Here is a 15,014-nt window from a genome sequence, read left to right on the forward strand (position 1 = left end):
AAACAAACGCAGTGGCGGCGGTATATTTCAGACCTCAGCGTTCACTGGTGCTGGTCTGAGTCAATCCACCCCTCAATAACTTTATGGCTACAAAAACCAAGTTATCATGCAGAAATGCAGTATAAAGAGCCGTTGCATCACAGATAGATACTTCTGTAGCCAGAATAAATACCTTTACAGATGAAATAAAATCTGAAGTTCACAACTCTCCTTCTGCTGCAGCTCCATAGAAAAGCGGCTGCTATTGCTGAAACTTCTGGGGGTCGAGGAGGGTGACAAACATCAGCTTTTCATGGTCTTTAAAATAAAAAGATGGCAGATAATATAATCTAAAGTCCTGCCATGGACGTTGTAGTGAGCGTAAATTGGACCTCCTTGCACGTGGAGTGCTGCGGTGCGTTCAATGACCTCTTGAAAATGGTTTATACAATAAATCTGCAACCAAATCTGTTTATCTCCTTCAGCCATTGTCGCTTAATAAAACCGCCTATTAAATCAACACAACTATATTTTTGTTTTGCAGTTTGTTAGCGATGGAGTCAGCGAGCGCCAGAGAGTAAACTGACGATCCAATCAGAGGGCATGAAAACGCTGAGGTTACCTGCTGGCAGGTCCTGAGTCGCCAACTCAAAATCTGATTGGTTGAAGCAGCAGCGTGACCGACTCTTATTTTACGCTGCGGACGCCTCCAGGATTGAATGTGAAGGCCTCAGGCAGATTTCTTTACCCTGGCAACTTCCTCTCACAGCTTCTCCCCCGGCTGTGCTGCTTCCAGACGTGTATTTCCATATTAAAGCTTTTAACCAATCACATTGCAGCCATCATACACATGACATTTACATTTATAAGTACCGTACTCATATCTCATATAGTACTCATTTTGGAAAAAGGGTAGAAACGTCCCTGAGATAGTTTCAAAAAGAGTCATGGCCAACAGTACATTTTAATAGTTTTTTTATTTGTACATGTCTGTTGCAGACAGAATCAAATTAATACTGTGTAGTGTACAATAATTATGTTGCTTTATGAAACTGTTTTATATGTATGTGTATGAATATGTATGTATATGAGTCTATGAGTATGTATGTCTGTATGTATGTACGTGTATGTAGGTATATATATATATATATATATATATATATGTGTCCATATATGTGTATGTGTATATGGATATGTATATGTATATGGATATGTATGTGTATATGTATATGGATATGTATATGTATAAGTATAAGTATAAGTATAAGTATAAGTATAAGTATAAGTATATGTATAAGTATAAGTATATGTATATGTACATGCATATGTATATGTATATGTATATGTATAAGTATATGTATATGTATAAGTATAAATATAAGTATATGTATAAGTATAAGTATATGTATATGTATAAGTATAAGTATATGTATATGTACATGTGTATGTATATGTAAATGTATAAGTATAAGTATATGTATATGTATAATTATAAGTATAAGTATATGTATAAGTATAAGTATATGTATATGTATAAGTATAAGTATATGTATAAGTATAAGTATATGTATAAGTATATGTATATGTATATGTACATGTACATGTACATGTATATGTATATGTATATGTATATGTATAAGTATAAGTATAAGTATAAGTATATGTATAAGCATATGTACATGTATATCCAGACAATCAATCCTGTCTGGATATGAAGTCTGGATTCTTGCTGATGAGTGATGAGACTCTATCACTGGTCCTGGAAGGTCGTCGGGATGTTCAGTTACATCTGGAGGATTTAAAGCAGAGGGTACAACATAAATATAAATGCATATATGTGTGTGAAGCAACATGTTGTACTTTATTTTGAATGAATTAGAATATTACAAGTTATTTCCAAGTAGTTGAATCATCTGAAACAACTCTAACCTTAAACTGAATATCTCAGTGAAAACACTATGTTGTCACAACATTTTCCCTTCTTTAGAAATATAATGTATTTGAGGTGTCAAACATAAAGCCTGTGGGCCAAAACCGGCCTGCAGGAGGCTCCAATCCGGCCAAACTATATAGCAAATTGTAAACAATTCATAGAAAACACAGTTTAGTTTTTTTTCGACAAATGTCTTCAGAGTAGTGGACACAAGACGAGACTGAGACCTGAGATCAGGATGAACACTCGCTGCCTTGCTGCTCGCTGCCTTGCTGTCAGGGTGAGTTTGTAAAAACATGAGTGATGAAGCTCTATATACACTTCACTGTACTTTGCACCAGAAAGTTTCATTAAAATTGGCATTATGTTGAAATTGTAGTTATGATCCAGATTATAAATAGACTTCACTTATATAGCTCCTTACAGCTGCGTGTGACATCGTTCATCACATTCACCCGTTCACACACACGGAGGCTGCAGCCATGCAAGGCACTGTCACTCTAATGGAAGCAGTTTGGGGTTCAGTGACTCCGGCATGCAGAGATGAGAATGGAACCAGCAACCTTCCCACTGAGAGACGACCGCTCTACCAACCAAACCCTGTCGCCCAATCTAATGTAAGTGACACTCAGCAATCAAACCTTACCTTAGCTGTGGCAGGAGCTCTTATCCTCATTCTCCTCTTTCCCTGTAAATTAAAGACATTTTCAATATTGACTGATTCTTTCATGAGTTTTCATCATGACATGTTGTAGAAACAGAGCTCACTTACATAGTTCTGACTGGTGGACCACTCTGGGAATCTCTCAGCATGCAGCTGAGCTTCTCTTCTTGCCAGATCAAAATATTTGTCCTTCTGGTCTCCTGACAACGACTTCCACTGTTGACCAAGGACAACACACTGTCAGCACACACACTGATGCTCAGCTGAAAGCCAGCTTGTTCATATAATGCTCATCAGATTATCATTGCCACTGACTGCTGAGTGGTGACATTGGAGACGAGACACTCACTTTCCTTCCCAGGACTTTATTGACCGCCGCACTTCCTCCGCTGTTGAGACGAGCCGTTCCGATGGACCTCTGCTCCTTCAGGAACATCATGAAAGCGTTTGGTGGCTTCCTGATGTACGGCTTCTCTTTGCCTTGCTGGTCCTCATCCAGTCTCCTTCTATAAGAACACATGAGAAAATCAAAGTGTGAGGGCACAGGAACAACGTCTAACACTGTGGAGACAGGAGATAAACACTTTCAACATGAAGGAATATATGAAAGGATCAAAATATCAATAACAAAGGTGTTTAGGTAAATGATCGTCTCATGAAAGATGCTGATCATGACGGCATTCAGGTGCATCAGCAGAAACCTCATCCACTTCATCTCAAACCCAGAGCCTGTTATCGAGGAGAAAGACATTCAGGACAAACCCACTAAAAACAAACTTACTTTGAAATGTTGACATTAGTCTGAGGAGCAGCAGCAGGAAGGACATGCTCAGTCTCTCTATTCCTGCACAGACAAAAAGACACGGGCTTTTCAATGGTGAGAAAGAGAAGACACAGGAAGTAAAGAGCTGCATTTACATGGGTTGATTTACTCACAGTGATTTAGCAGGCTGTGTTTTGTTGGTGACATATTGTGTGACTCTGATCACTGGTATATTGTCCCACTGGAGACAAACAACAGAGAGTAAGTCCACATGTAATAGTATGATAAGTATCAACCTGCTTGTACAGTCTGAGTGGTTCACTATGATCTTACTGGGTCTACAGCATGGGGAGTCCTCATCCCTGCAGATGAGGGGCAGTTATAGCCAGGCCACTCATACTGTGTGTTCTGCTGAGGGAGAAGTGAGTGTTACTAACTATAAGAAACAAACTGTCAATGAGCAACATGGAGAGTTCAGTTTCTTACTGGGATGACAGGAGCTGCAGGGAGGATGAGGTCTGCAGGTGAGGAGCCGTTATAAACCGGCCACTGATACTGTGTGTTCTGCTGAGGGAGAAGTGAGTGTCAGTAAGCAGGAGGCACATCAGTCCGTCAATACAAAGACAAACAGCACTCAAACATCAACGTTTGATATTTAAATAAAACCATGAGATCATGACCAGGAATAAAAGACTAATGAGGAAATAAAGTCCAGTGATGTTTACATCTTAAACTCAAAGATGGAGTTCCTCATATGTGTGAACGACAACTAGAATGTTTATCACTAAATATTTAAGTGTGATTTTGTTTTTCTGTCAGCTGACTAACAAAATCCTTCAGTAGTGGATGTTCATGCTGATATATTTGAAGTAAGCCTGTGTCATTATAGAAGTGACTGTCAGTAATTTGTCAGTTTATCATCACATTTTTCCAGGTCTGCTCTCTAAATGTGTTGAAGTCAAAGGGTGAGGACTTCTGTCCCTCCCTCTTGCTGGGTATCTTACCTGTCCCTGCCTCATTGTCCCTGCCTCATTGTCCCGAGCAGCCTGCCAGTTGTTTGAAGCAGCCGTCACGGGACTCAACATCTGCAGTACCGGAGGAACTGCTCCTGGGCTCATCTGCCCACCATCATGTTGTGCCTGACTGTGGTCAGACAGAACCACTGGCACAGCTCTGGATAGAGCTGGAGGGTCTTCTGCTTCCAACAGTTGGTTCACCAGAGCCGCCAGTGAAAATTCAAAGTGGACGTCTGGATCCATCACTGCAGCCTGCTTGGTTTGGTCGTAAAATGCTGACTGTGTGGAACAGGAAGATGTGTTGACCCTTGTCACACAGAGAAACAACAAGCTGAGCTTATTCCAGTGGGACCAGTGTCTTATCTTCTGAGTCATGTAAAACTGAAGACATATTTAATATCTGAGCCAACGTGAAGCTTACTTCATGTCGGCTCACACATAAATTAGATTGCTGGAGAAGATTGTAAATCCAAGTGCAGATTAGATTCTGGCAACAATATATTCTGTTTGTTTTCTAGATTAATGTTTCATAGGTTTTAGTTTTTTGACCCATTCCTCAGTTGTATTCATGGTATCACAGATATTTCAGCTAATAATGATGAAATATGGATAAAAAGAGCCACTTGAGTCATTTGGGTGTCATGAATGTATATCCTGCTCAGTGTAAACCACTTCTCTCAGTACTTACTGAATGTGTTGTGGTTGAACTCTCTGAAAAATCCTTTGTTTTGCTGAAGCAACTCTCAAAAATACGTCTTGACTGTCCGAAGTCTGGAAAAGAAGTGAGAAACTTCTAATTATTTCTGGCTTTCTGACGTCCGATAGACAGCTGTTACCATGGCAACGCCTTTTAACGACGCCTTATCATCTAACTGTCCTCCGTCCTTGTCCTGTAATACCTGGCCTCCCACCAGGGGGCGCTTTAGCGGAGGCTCCTGCAGCAAACCGCGGGGAGAATGTAAACAAACAAATTGTCCGCTGAGGTGATTCGTTACTTTTTATTTGTCAACTTATTATATAATTTCCTCATTTATATATATATATAGCAGGTTCCATCAGGCTCATCCATACAACCCGACGGGGCCTCTGAGCCAGGGACAGGTGAGACGTCCAGTCACCCTCAGTGACAGGAACTTAGAGCTGTGATTTCAGTTGGGAGGAAGTTAAAGATGTCGAGCAACGTGTGAGTCTTCAGGTGATAAAATATCAATTAAATGCCAATAACTAAAATATATAAAAATTTAAATAATTAAATGCCATCCTGTCATGTTTTTATTACCATACTACAAGTTGCATTATTTCCCATTTATATTCATTGTTTTAACCTGCTGACTGTTGATGCTTCGTTGCACAAATAAAAACCATAAATCCACAACAGTGGATAAACTTTAGTTTCGGGTTTTGCTTCTAGTTTATTTCTGGTAAGAGTCGTCGCTTCAGCATCGCTGAAGATGTTTTCTCATCTACTTTCCTATTGTAATTTGAATGCAGCATCACTTTTGCTTGGTAAACAACCTTCATAGATATGGGATATATCTTGCACCAGCTGGAAGTGAATTGGAATTCTTTAAATCTCAGCCGGAAAGGTGTAATTTGAAATTGAATTTACTGGTTTGACTGGGTATCACAATAAAGTCCTGTCGACTCCCTGGGATTTGTCCTAGTTCAACACCGGACACATCCTATTTCCAATTAATATTTGTATTGGGGGAGTTTACGCCAGGTAAAGAGCGTAAAGTGGGTAGTACTTTAGATGATCTCAGAACCCACTCAGACATGTTCCAGTTCCCAGTGGGAATTTCCCAGTTCAAGAGCAGTTGAATGCATTTTTCCCACCTTGAAGTGGGACTTTACTTCTGAACACAACATGAACACACATGAAATGTGTCTTATCCAATCAGAACTAACCAAACCACAAGAACCAAGAGAGTTGCAGTTCATTTTTATTTTATTTCTGTGAAAACAACTCACTGAAATATTTGCTATACATTTCTTGGAGGGTATATATTCGCGTGGAATTCTTGCAAGAAAGGTTTTTATGATATTTTGAAAAAATATAAAATAAAGTCAGTCTCTGCCGTTGAATGAGTGACAAAACAAAGACGCTGCGACGCTCCATGGTCTGAATCCAATGTGTATTTTAAGAAGACACTATTGAAGAAATTAAAAAAAACAAACAAACATGATTGTAGCTTTTTTTTTTTTTTATAATTTGTGGAATAAATTGCATAATATTCAACATCGTTGTCATTTAATTTTGAATCCCGCAATTTAAATGGGTGTTTATAACCAATGTGATCATGTGTACGTATAAGTAATTTAGGAAGTATTGAGATACATTGGAGATATATAAAAAAAAAGGCATACTGGAAAAATCACTATATAATAATACGCCCAAAATATGATTTAATATTTATTTGCTGCAAAGCAAAGACATATATGATAACAAAATATAAACTGTCGTGTTTGAAGAAGCTGTTTAGATGAGAAGAAATGGCACACAGAAGCATGAGGAAGGTAGAATGGATTATGAACTGAACTGAAAAAATAAAAGATATTTAAAGATCAGAACCAACCTTTAAATTCTGTTAGAAATAGATTGCACACCTCATTCAGATCACAAACTCTCACTTTGGGCTATTTAACTGAGCTGGAACCGAGCTGCGGAAGTTCTCGTGATGTGTTGTCGTTCCTCAGTGAAGCAGGTTAGTGTGGACACGCTGCTCAGTCCCCGCTGGGTGGCTTTCTAGAGTTTTTCGTCTCCCTCCTCCACGTCCTTCAGGCTGACGACCTCCAGGGAGCCGCGGCCTTTCGTTTCACATCGGATCAGCTCGTCGATCTCTCTGAAGCAGCCGGGATCCACGAGACAGACCTGAGAGAGGCAGTGTAATAGAGTCAAACGGTAGAAAATCATAAACTCAGAGCATTTCTCAAATGCAAAGAAAAAGACATGAACAGTCCCACGAGAGGAAACACGGCGGAGCATTTCTTAAGAAACCTCACTCACCATTTCTAGCTCCTCGTCGAAGTCCTCGCTCTCCACCACCTGCAGCAGGGGCTTCAGCTTCTCCTTCAGCCTCTTGGCGTCCTTGGCGGGCAGCACCAGCCGCAGCCTCATGTGAGCTCTCTGGATTTCCATGGTCTCCTTCAGCTGCCGGATCACCTCCAGCGCCTGAGAACCCGGAGCAACATTACAGTTTGACAAGGTGGTGAGGGAACAAGGGACTAATGACACCGAGATCGACCAGCGAAAAACAACGTCAACTACGAACAAGCAGAAAGTAGTGACAGCTCTTATATTCATTGTTTATACAGCTTCACTGGAGCTCAGCGAGTTCCAAACAGGAACACGGACTCATAACAGAACCTCAAATGCCTCCTCAAAACCCACCTGTTCAAACCTGCTTTTCCTTAACTCTTATTTTATTTTCATGGTTATTTCTCATCATTTTTGTTTTTGCTACGTAAAGTGTCTTTGAGGGCGAGAAAAAAAAAGTCCTATATAAGTTTGATGTATTATTATTATTACTTGTTTGAACAGAATTGTTCATTTTCAGGAGCACAGCCTCAATGAGGTACTTGTAAGCTGTCTCACAGATTTGGGTTCATGACACCGTGCCAGCATCACACAGCTGGATGAACATCCATGATGCGAATTTGTGAGAAAGTAAACCACAGCGGCACCTGGGTCATGCCGCTTGTGTAAAGTAATGTAAACGGGGACGATGTCACGCAGTCGAGGTCTTCGCTGACTTCTCACCTGCTGCTTGGTGCTCTTGGTGGGTTTGACGGAGTAGTGGACGTCCTTCATCGCTCGCTCGATGAGGTTGACCGTGTACGGCCTCTTGGTGTCGGGGTTAACGCACTTCTCCGCCACGATGGTGGCGATGTCCCTGAACATCGTCTCCAGCTGACTCTGCCTCTCCTTGTCCGACACCTGAAGCTCTCCTTTGGCCAAGATCTGCCCACAAAAAGCAGGAGAAAAAAAACCCCCATTAATAACAGAGCAGATCGAAAAGGGAGCGTGTCACTAAACAAACTCAAAAGAACAACCAAAACTATGAAGCTTATTTATGATGAGGGTAACAATGTGATGAGGTGAAATGGTTGACTCTTATATGAAATTGTGATACTCAAGAGTTCATACGATAGAACCACAGAGAAAAAGCATCAACATTCCTAATAGCACTGGGAAGGACAAGCTCTGCTTGTGTTAGAATCACATGCTGCAACACCAGAATGGTCGATCTGCTGGCAGCAGTATTAAATAGTAATGCGCATCAAACCAAGCATGTAGTACTGTAAAGACACAACTTGACATGCCACGCTGACAACCAATCGCTCAAGCAGTCAGTCCCTGAAATATCAGAACACAAATGTTGATTCTTTAACAATCCACCCTGACTTTTGTTATACGTCACAATTAAGTACTGATGTGTGTCACTTTAGTCACAAAGTCAACAATAAAACCACAGACCTTCAGTGGACACTGTGTGATAGTGTATGTATGCACTGACCTGTTTGCAGATCTCAGTCTGATCATCTGTCTCAAAAGCTTTGGTCAAGTCGTCCTTCTTGGCCACCTGCCCTTTGGACACATTAACAAACACAGTATGTGTCTGCAGGACCTCGTCCAGGTCTTTTTCTCTGTGAGGAAACAAGACGAGGCGACACATTCAAACACATCTGATCCACATGATCTCAGACAAGGAATAAACCCATGAACTAGTTTATTTAACTAAGGTTTCGGTGTGACTCACGCTCCTGATCTCCAGCTCATGACTTTATTTTTGTAGCAGGCGATTTCAAAACGCTTCCCACCTTTCTTCATCCGCACCACCGCCACGTTGGTCAGGCGGATTTGATTCGTAGGCGTGAATATCGACATTTTTTTCCCTCACAATTATAAGACAGCGAACTGTCTTCAATTAGTAAAAAAGAGAGAACGCAGTTAGCCGTAAAAGCACCACCGACAAGAGTCCCTGGGTGTTTGTCTTAAACCTGTCCGATGAGAAATACAGACTCGACACGATAGTTCCGTGTTCGTATTTCGAAAACTTTTCTATTGAGCGCTTTTTAAATGGGAAAACTAAAATATATTCCTCAGTAACATTCAAAAAAACTATATCATAAAATGTTGTTGTTAATGACAATAATATTACGACAATGTAATACGAGCAACGTTAAGAAAATATAAAATATCATACGATTGTGCATCAATGAATGTATCTCACACTCACATGACATGCTACAGTATATTTATGAAAAAATTAACAGTTGTATTTGGTGTATTACGATAAATGAATTCACAAGTAATTTTAAAACATCGGAAACATATTTGTTGCAGTATTACCATCTGACCACAACAGAACACTGCGCACAAAGAAATATTATTGTTGATTTAAAAATTGAAGAGTTTACTGGACAGCGTGTTGCGTGTCTCATGATATTGTTTTATGTAAAATCTGCACATTATCTTACAGGCAAATTTTAAGCTTTGCATCTCTTCTTACAAACCGAAAACACGGTCCCTGACAAATAACCCCAATATATAACATCAATTATGGCGTCAGTTAATGATACTCTTATTTTTTCTGAAATCAAATGAATGAATGAATGAATGAATGAATGAATGAATGAATGAAGTTGTTAATTAATGAACGAATCCTCAGTTGAAATCCAGAACCTAGAGTTAGTCACCATACTTCATATTCTAACTCGTTTCAAGTTTATTGCGTTTGAGAGGTGTCTATACCCCTGATAATAATAAACAATGATATACATAATAAATGAGAAGGTAGTTACTTGTCACAGTTCATATATTGCATGGTTGTGAATTCACATTTGCATGATTGTCTTTTATATTTTGAAAATTGTCTGAAAAGATTACGATTTTCAAGATGGAATATCACATCTGTAATTTCAGTGATCTTCCAACAGAAATACCAATTAAATTAGATGTATTGTTTAAAAATAAATACTCATACTTTCGTAAAGTATAACCCACTCTGCCAAATACTTCTTGTTTTTCCTAGAGTATAATGTTTTATGAAGTGGCTTATATGTTTATATTCATATTAGAAAATAATTTTTCAGATGATTTTAGGAATCAAAATGAGTGCCCCGAAAGGTCACTATTATTATCATTGCCTACGTATGAAAATTAAATATACAGTGCTGTAGTCAAAAAAAGTCTGACGTAGTCCATGCTGGGAAACTACATTTCCCAGCATGCTCAGCGACCAAACAACATGGTGGCCTCCTGCGCAGCAGCTGAGGATTGTGTACTTTAATGTAGCTGCTGTCATTTGCAACAATGCTGACTTTATGTGTGGCCACTTTGCTCCTCGTGTGTCCGGCGTCCTCAGTCACGAAAGGTGAGGTTATTTACACACTTTTAAAGGACCTGCTGATGAACTTGACGTCAGGTTTCCTCTTCGGCTGCTCTCGCTAGCTGTGTTGTCAGCAGTCACCCGCCTTTTATCCGCCGCTTGCAGTCACTGGGTTGTTTTGTTACGCGCAGATTGAAGTGTGTGTTTTGCTTTGTGTCTGCTGAGTCATTTCATCATCCTGGGCTCAGTCTTGGCGTGTTTTCTGTCCCTCCAGACTCGGAGGATGTCCACCCTCCCAGCCAGACTTACCTCATGTCTCTGTGGCACAACCGGCTGTACCTGTATACAGCTGCTGCTCTCATCTGTGGCCTGTGGTTGTCACTGAAGATGGTCTTGAAGAGAGTGAGTCGCTTTCTACCTCATCTGCAATTAATATTATTATTATTATTTTTTTTACATTATTGGGCATCTAATGTTTAATGTCATCCTTTCCACCAATTCTCAGTTTTTATGTCTCTTCAGCATAATTTGTCCTCAGAGGATGTCTCTTTGGTCAAAACAGCTGAGAGGAGCAGTCACCAGTCCCACAAGGAGATGGAGGTTCACGTGTCAGGAGTTAAAATCTTCTATGGCTCTCAAACTGGGACAGCAAAGGTACGGATATTGTTCATAGAGAGCTTAAACGTCAAGATACATTTAACTATCACCAGGGCAGTGGTGATCTAGAGGTGGGGGAAGCGGGATTGGGATCGGAAGTCCGCAAGTTCGAATCCCACAGTGGACGGGTCACCACTGTGGGTCCCTGAGCAAGACCCTTGACCCCCATCAGCTCCCTGGAGCACCTTAATAAGATTTACCAAAGGGGATATACGATAATAAACTATAACGGGTTAGTTTAGTGTACCATAATCAACTATAAAGGCATGAGCAATGAGATCAATACAGCCATATAAGTACCGAATAATGTCACGCAAACAAAAAGCCATGAAATGTACAAAACCGAAGCTGGAATTTCAGACATGAAAGAGTCTAAACCCACATGCCAGACACGACTCATGAAGTTAGCAGTTGTACAAGAAGATATTGTAGTATAATCTTTAAAGTAAAGTCTTTATTTTTATTGCCAATTCCATGTAGGTTCTTAGTGCTTCACAAAATAAGACAAAAACAAGAATTACAAACGAGGCTTTTAAAAGGGAGATTGAGAAATATTAGAACTGAGTGATAATCAGATTGAAATGCATGCTAATCTGATGAATTATAAAAAATGACAAGGGATCAACAGAAAAAATATACACATTTCAAGAGAGAGAAAGCCAATATTTACCAAGGATCGTTCCCAGAAATGTCTGAATGTGGACTCTTGTGTGGTCAGGGCTTCGCCCAAGAGCTGTGTGAGGAGGTGAAGACTTTGGGTTTACCTGCTGAAGTCATCGACATGAAAGACTACGATCCTGATGATCAGCTGGCTGATGAGGTGAGTCGAGTCCAAACGAGTCATATTTCTTTTTCGAAGCAGCGTCAGCAGGAACACAGTGCTTCACAGGAAGATTGGTAAGATGAAAACAAAACTCAGGAGGACAAAGAAACAGTAAAGGCAGAATAAAATGGGGAGGAAGTGGCGAGAACAAGACAGCTAGGAATGAAAAAGAAACGTCAAACAAGTTTTCTTTTTGACATTGAAGAACAGAACACGTAAAATAATAACATATTTTAATCTTAACTATATAATACTAACGATACTAAAGAATTAAACTGATGAAAACAAGGCGTAACTGAAATGAAAACTCGATAAAACACATTTGAAACTCATACAAGTTTCATAAAATTGATAAAAACCAAAAAAAACCAAACAAAGGACATCTATAACATAAAATATTAATATTATAAACAACCAAAAGAGATATTAAAATATCAAACAGAATGTTTATATGAAATATTACCCATTAAACACAATTGTTCCTGTTTGTTTTTGGCCATTATGTTAATTCGGAGTGGCGCCCTCTGGTGGATTGAATTGCTTACCCTCCTGGACTCCTAAAACTATGCAGTGTGTTTGCATAAATGAAGTCGTTCATTCCTCTGGTTTGCTGCAGTTAAAGGTATAAACAGGTGCGAGAATGAAAATCTTAAAAAAAAAAAAATAATAATAATACAACTGTCGACCTGAACTCCTTAATAAATCATAGTTTAATACCGAAATCCTCACGACAAAGATTTGTCAGATTTTCTCTGCTCGCCCTTCACTTCTCACTGCCTTGACTCTTTGACTTTCACAGAGAACGAATATTTCGCACTGATGCTGCTGCTGGATTCTGATCACCAGTGGGTCCTCTTCAATTAGTGGACAGATTGCTGCATGCTGCATTAGGGAGTGAAGGGGAAATCAGTCAGCCACGTGCCACAAAGACAAACAACTAAACAACAGTTTATTCAGCGGAACAGTCCGACGTCTGTCAGTGGGAAGAAACTGGAGAACATGCAAACTTCAGGGGGAACTCTCCCGACTCAAACTGGGCATCGTGCCGCTATGAGACGACAGTGATGAGAATCTTTGCAATATCACTCCAAGTCTACACTTTATAAAAAGAATTAAAACAATGTATTTTCCTTTCAACATTTCACGTTAGAATTAAAATAAAAAAAAGAGAAAAAGTAAAACAAGATGAAATCCAAATGTGTTGCAAACGACACACCGACGGTAAGAAAATGTGTGTTTGTGTTTCCTAGTTGCCTTCACCTCTTCTTCCTGATTATTTCTTTTTGAGGTGGTGCCATACTTCTATTGAGACATTTGTGGGATGAGCAGCAGAGTTTGTGTGTTGTGCCGCTGGAAAAATGTCGTCAAATATTTGCTGTTAATGCTTATTTTGTGTTACGACATGAAAGTTGTACATCCATCACCTTTTGTGCAAAATTGTACGAACGCTTTGCAGAATCTCGATCCTTTTAACTTTATTTTGAAGGCTCCTGCTGTTGTGAGTTGTTGATCGTCGGGGCATCAAGCGGCCTTCGTCTTCAGTGTGACGCTTTGACAGATCAGAGTTCAGAGATCTGCAGTATGTTCACACCGCGAGCAAAAGCCTCGACAAGTCATGTCTCTTCACTGTTGCGCTATAAATGTTTGATCAGATCAAATATCTCAACAATGATCATCTGTCAGATGGATACAGGCTTGTGTTTTATAGTTTTTTTTTATAGGGTTTTGTGTGTGTTTCTATCTGCTTTCAGTGTGCGGGTCAAACGGTCTGCGTGTTTCTCGTGGCCACTTACACGGACGGCCAGCCCACGGAGAACGCCCAGTGGTTCTGCAAGTGGCTGGAAGAGGCTTCCACCGACTTCAGATACGGGAAAACCTTCCTGAAAGGCCTCAGATACGCAGTGTTCGGGCTCGGCAACTCCGTCTACGTTGGCCACTATAATACGGTGAGGATTGATGTTTTGTTCCATCCTGATAAACCTCCGCCGGCAGTTTATTTAGGGGATATTAGAAGCTCCGCGGTGACCTTTTTGCTGTGCATCCCTCCAGGTGGGTAAGAATGTGGACAAGTGGCTGTGGATGCTCAGCGGCATGCGCATCATGACCAGGGGCGAGGGCGACTGCAACGTGGTGAAGAGCCGCAACGGCAGCGTCCAGGCAGACTTCCTCTCCTGGAAGGCGAAGCTCCTGAAACGCCTGCAGGCTCTGGTGAAAGGAGAGAAGAAGAGCTGCAGCGGGAAGTGTCAGACCGGAGGCTCCTGCAAGAACAAGGAGAGAGGCGGGCAGCAGCAGCAGCAGCAGGAGGAAGAGGAGGAGGAGGACGAAGGAGCTCCTCTGCAGGGCCACAGCTCAGAGGTGAGGACAGAAATTCAAATATTAATAATCATATCTGACATGTTTACATGCTATTTAAAAATGTAAACATGGCATGTGACCGTGAGATTTAAACCTGCTACCTTCAGTGCTTCGGTCTTGTGCTGCTGAACATGGCGACTCCAACCGAAGCGGGCATGAGCTGTTAGTTTTATTCAACTTGAGCTTTGTTTGGTCTTCGCTCCAGAACTTCCTCTTCTTTTGTCTTATTGTGACTCCATCACTTTATTTTCTAAAATTCTTATTTTAAACAGGCCTTGATGCTGTTTGGCTGCAGACCTCTCAGCTGGTAACATTGCTGTTCTCTGCCACTTCAGATTCAGGCCTCTGTGTTTCTGCACTTTCCCCCCTGTATCAATATAGCACATTGCAGCAACAAGGCAACAGTGAGACTGGTGAGTAAAAATCAAAAACATAACCGTGCGACATAAAAAGAATACCTCCTTGCCTAAAAAAACCCAACAGAAAACAAGT

General features: G+C 40.5%; 2 protein-coding genes across 2 annotated transcripts in view; one reads left to right on the forward strand and one right to left on the reverse strand.

The window, feature by feature from the left end:
• Nucleotides 1-6,280: 6,280 nt before the first annotated feature.
• sbds (SBDS ribosome maturation factor) lies at nt 6,281-9,368 on the reverse strand. The gene is made up of 5 exons (XM_080459385.1): nt 9,116-9,368; nt 8,873-9,002; nt 8,116-8,316; nt 7,363-7,527; nt 6,281-7,227 (listed from the first exon to the last, which is right to left on the reverse strand). The coding sequence occupies exons 1-5, from the start codon at nt 9,241-9,243 to the stop codon at nt 7,102-7,104; spliced, it is 750 nt and encodes a 249-aa protein (XP_080315511.1). The 5' UTR covers nt 9,244-9,368; the 3' UTR covers nt 6,281-7,101.
• A 1,215-nt stretch (nt 9,369-10,583) lies between these two features.
• tyw1 (tRNA-yW synthesizing protein 1 homolog) overlaps nt 10,584-15,014 on the forward strand; it is an 88,799-nt gene continuing 84,368 nt past the window's right edge. Inside the window, exons 1-6 of the mRNA XM_080459386.1 lie at nt 10,584-10,732; nt 10,962-11,089; nt 11,210-11,341; nt 12,063-12,164; nt 13,919-14,113; nt 14,217-14,522. Coding sequence (XP_080315512.1) covers nt 10,672-10,732; nt 10,962-11,089; nt 11,210-11,341; nt 12,063-12,164; nt 13,919-14,113; nt 14,217-14,522 — 924 coding nt within the window. The 5' untranslated portion in view covers nt 10,584-10,671. The remainder of the gene's footprint in view (nt 10,733-10,961; nt 11,090-11,209; nt 11,342-12,062; nt 12,165-13,918; nt 14,114-14,216; nt 14,523-15,014) is intronic.

Source organism: Lipophrys pholis (assembly GCF_963383615.2).
Source record: "Lipophrys pholis genome assembly, chromosome: 3".
NCBI lineage: Eukaryota > Metazoa > Chordata > Actinopteri > Blenniiformes > Blenniidae > Lipophrys > Lipophrys pholis.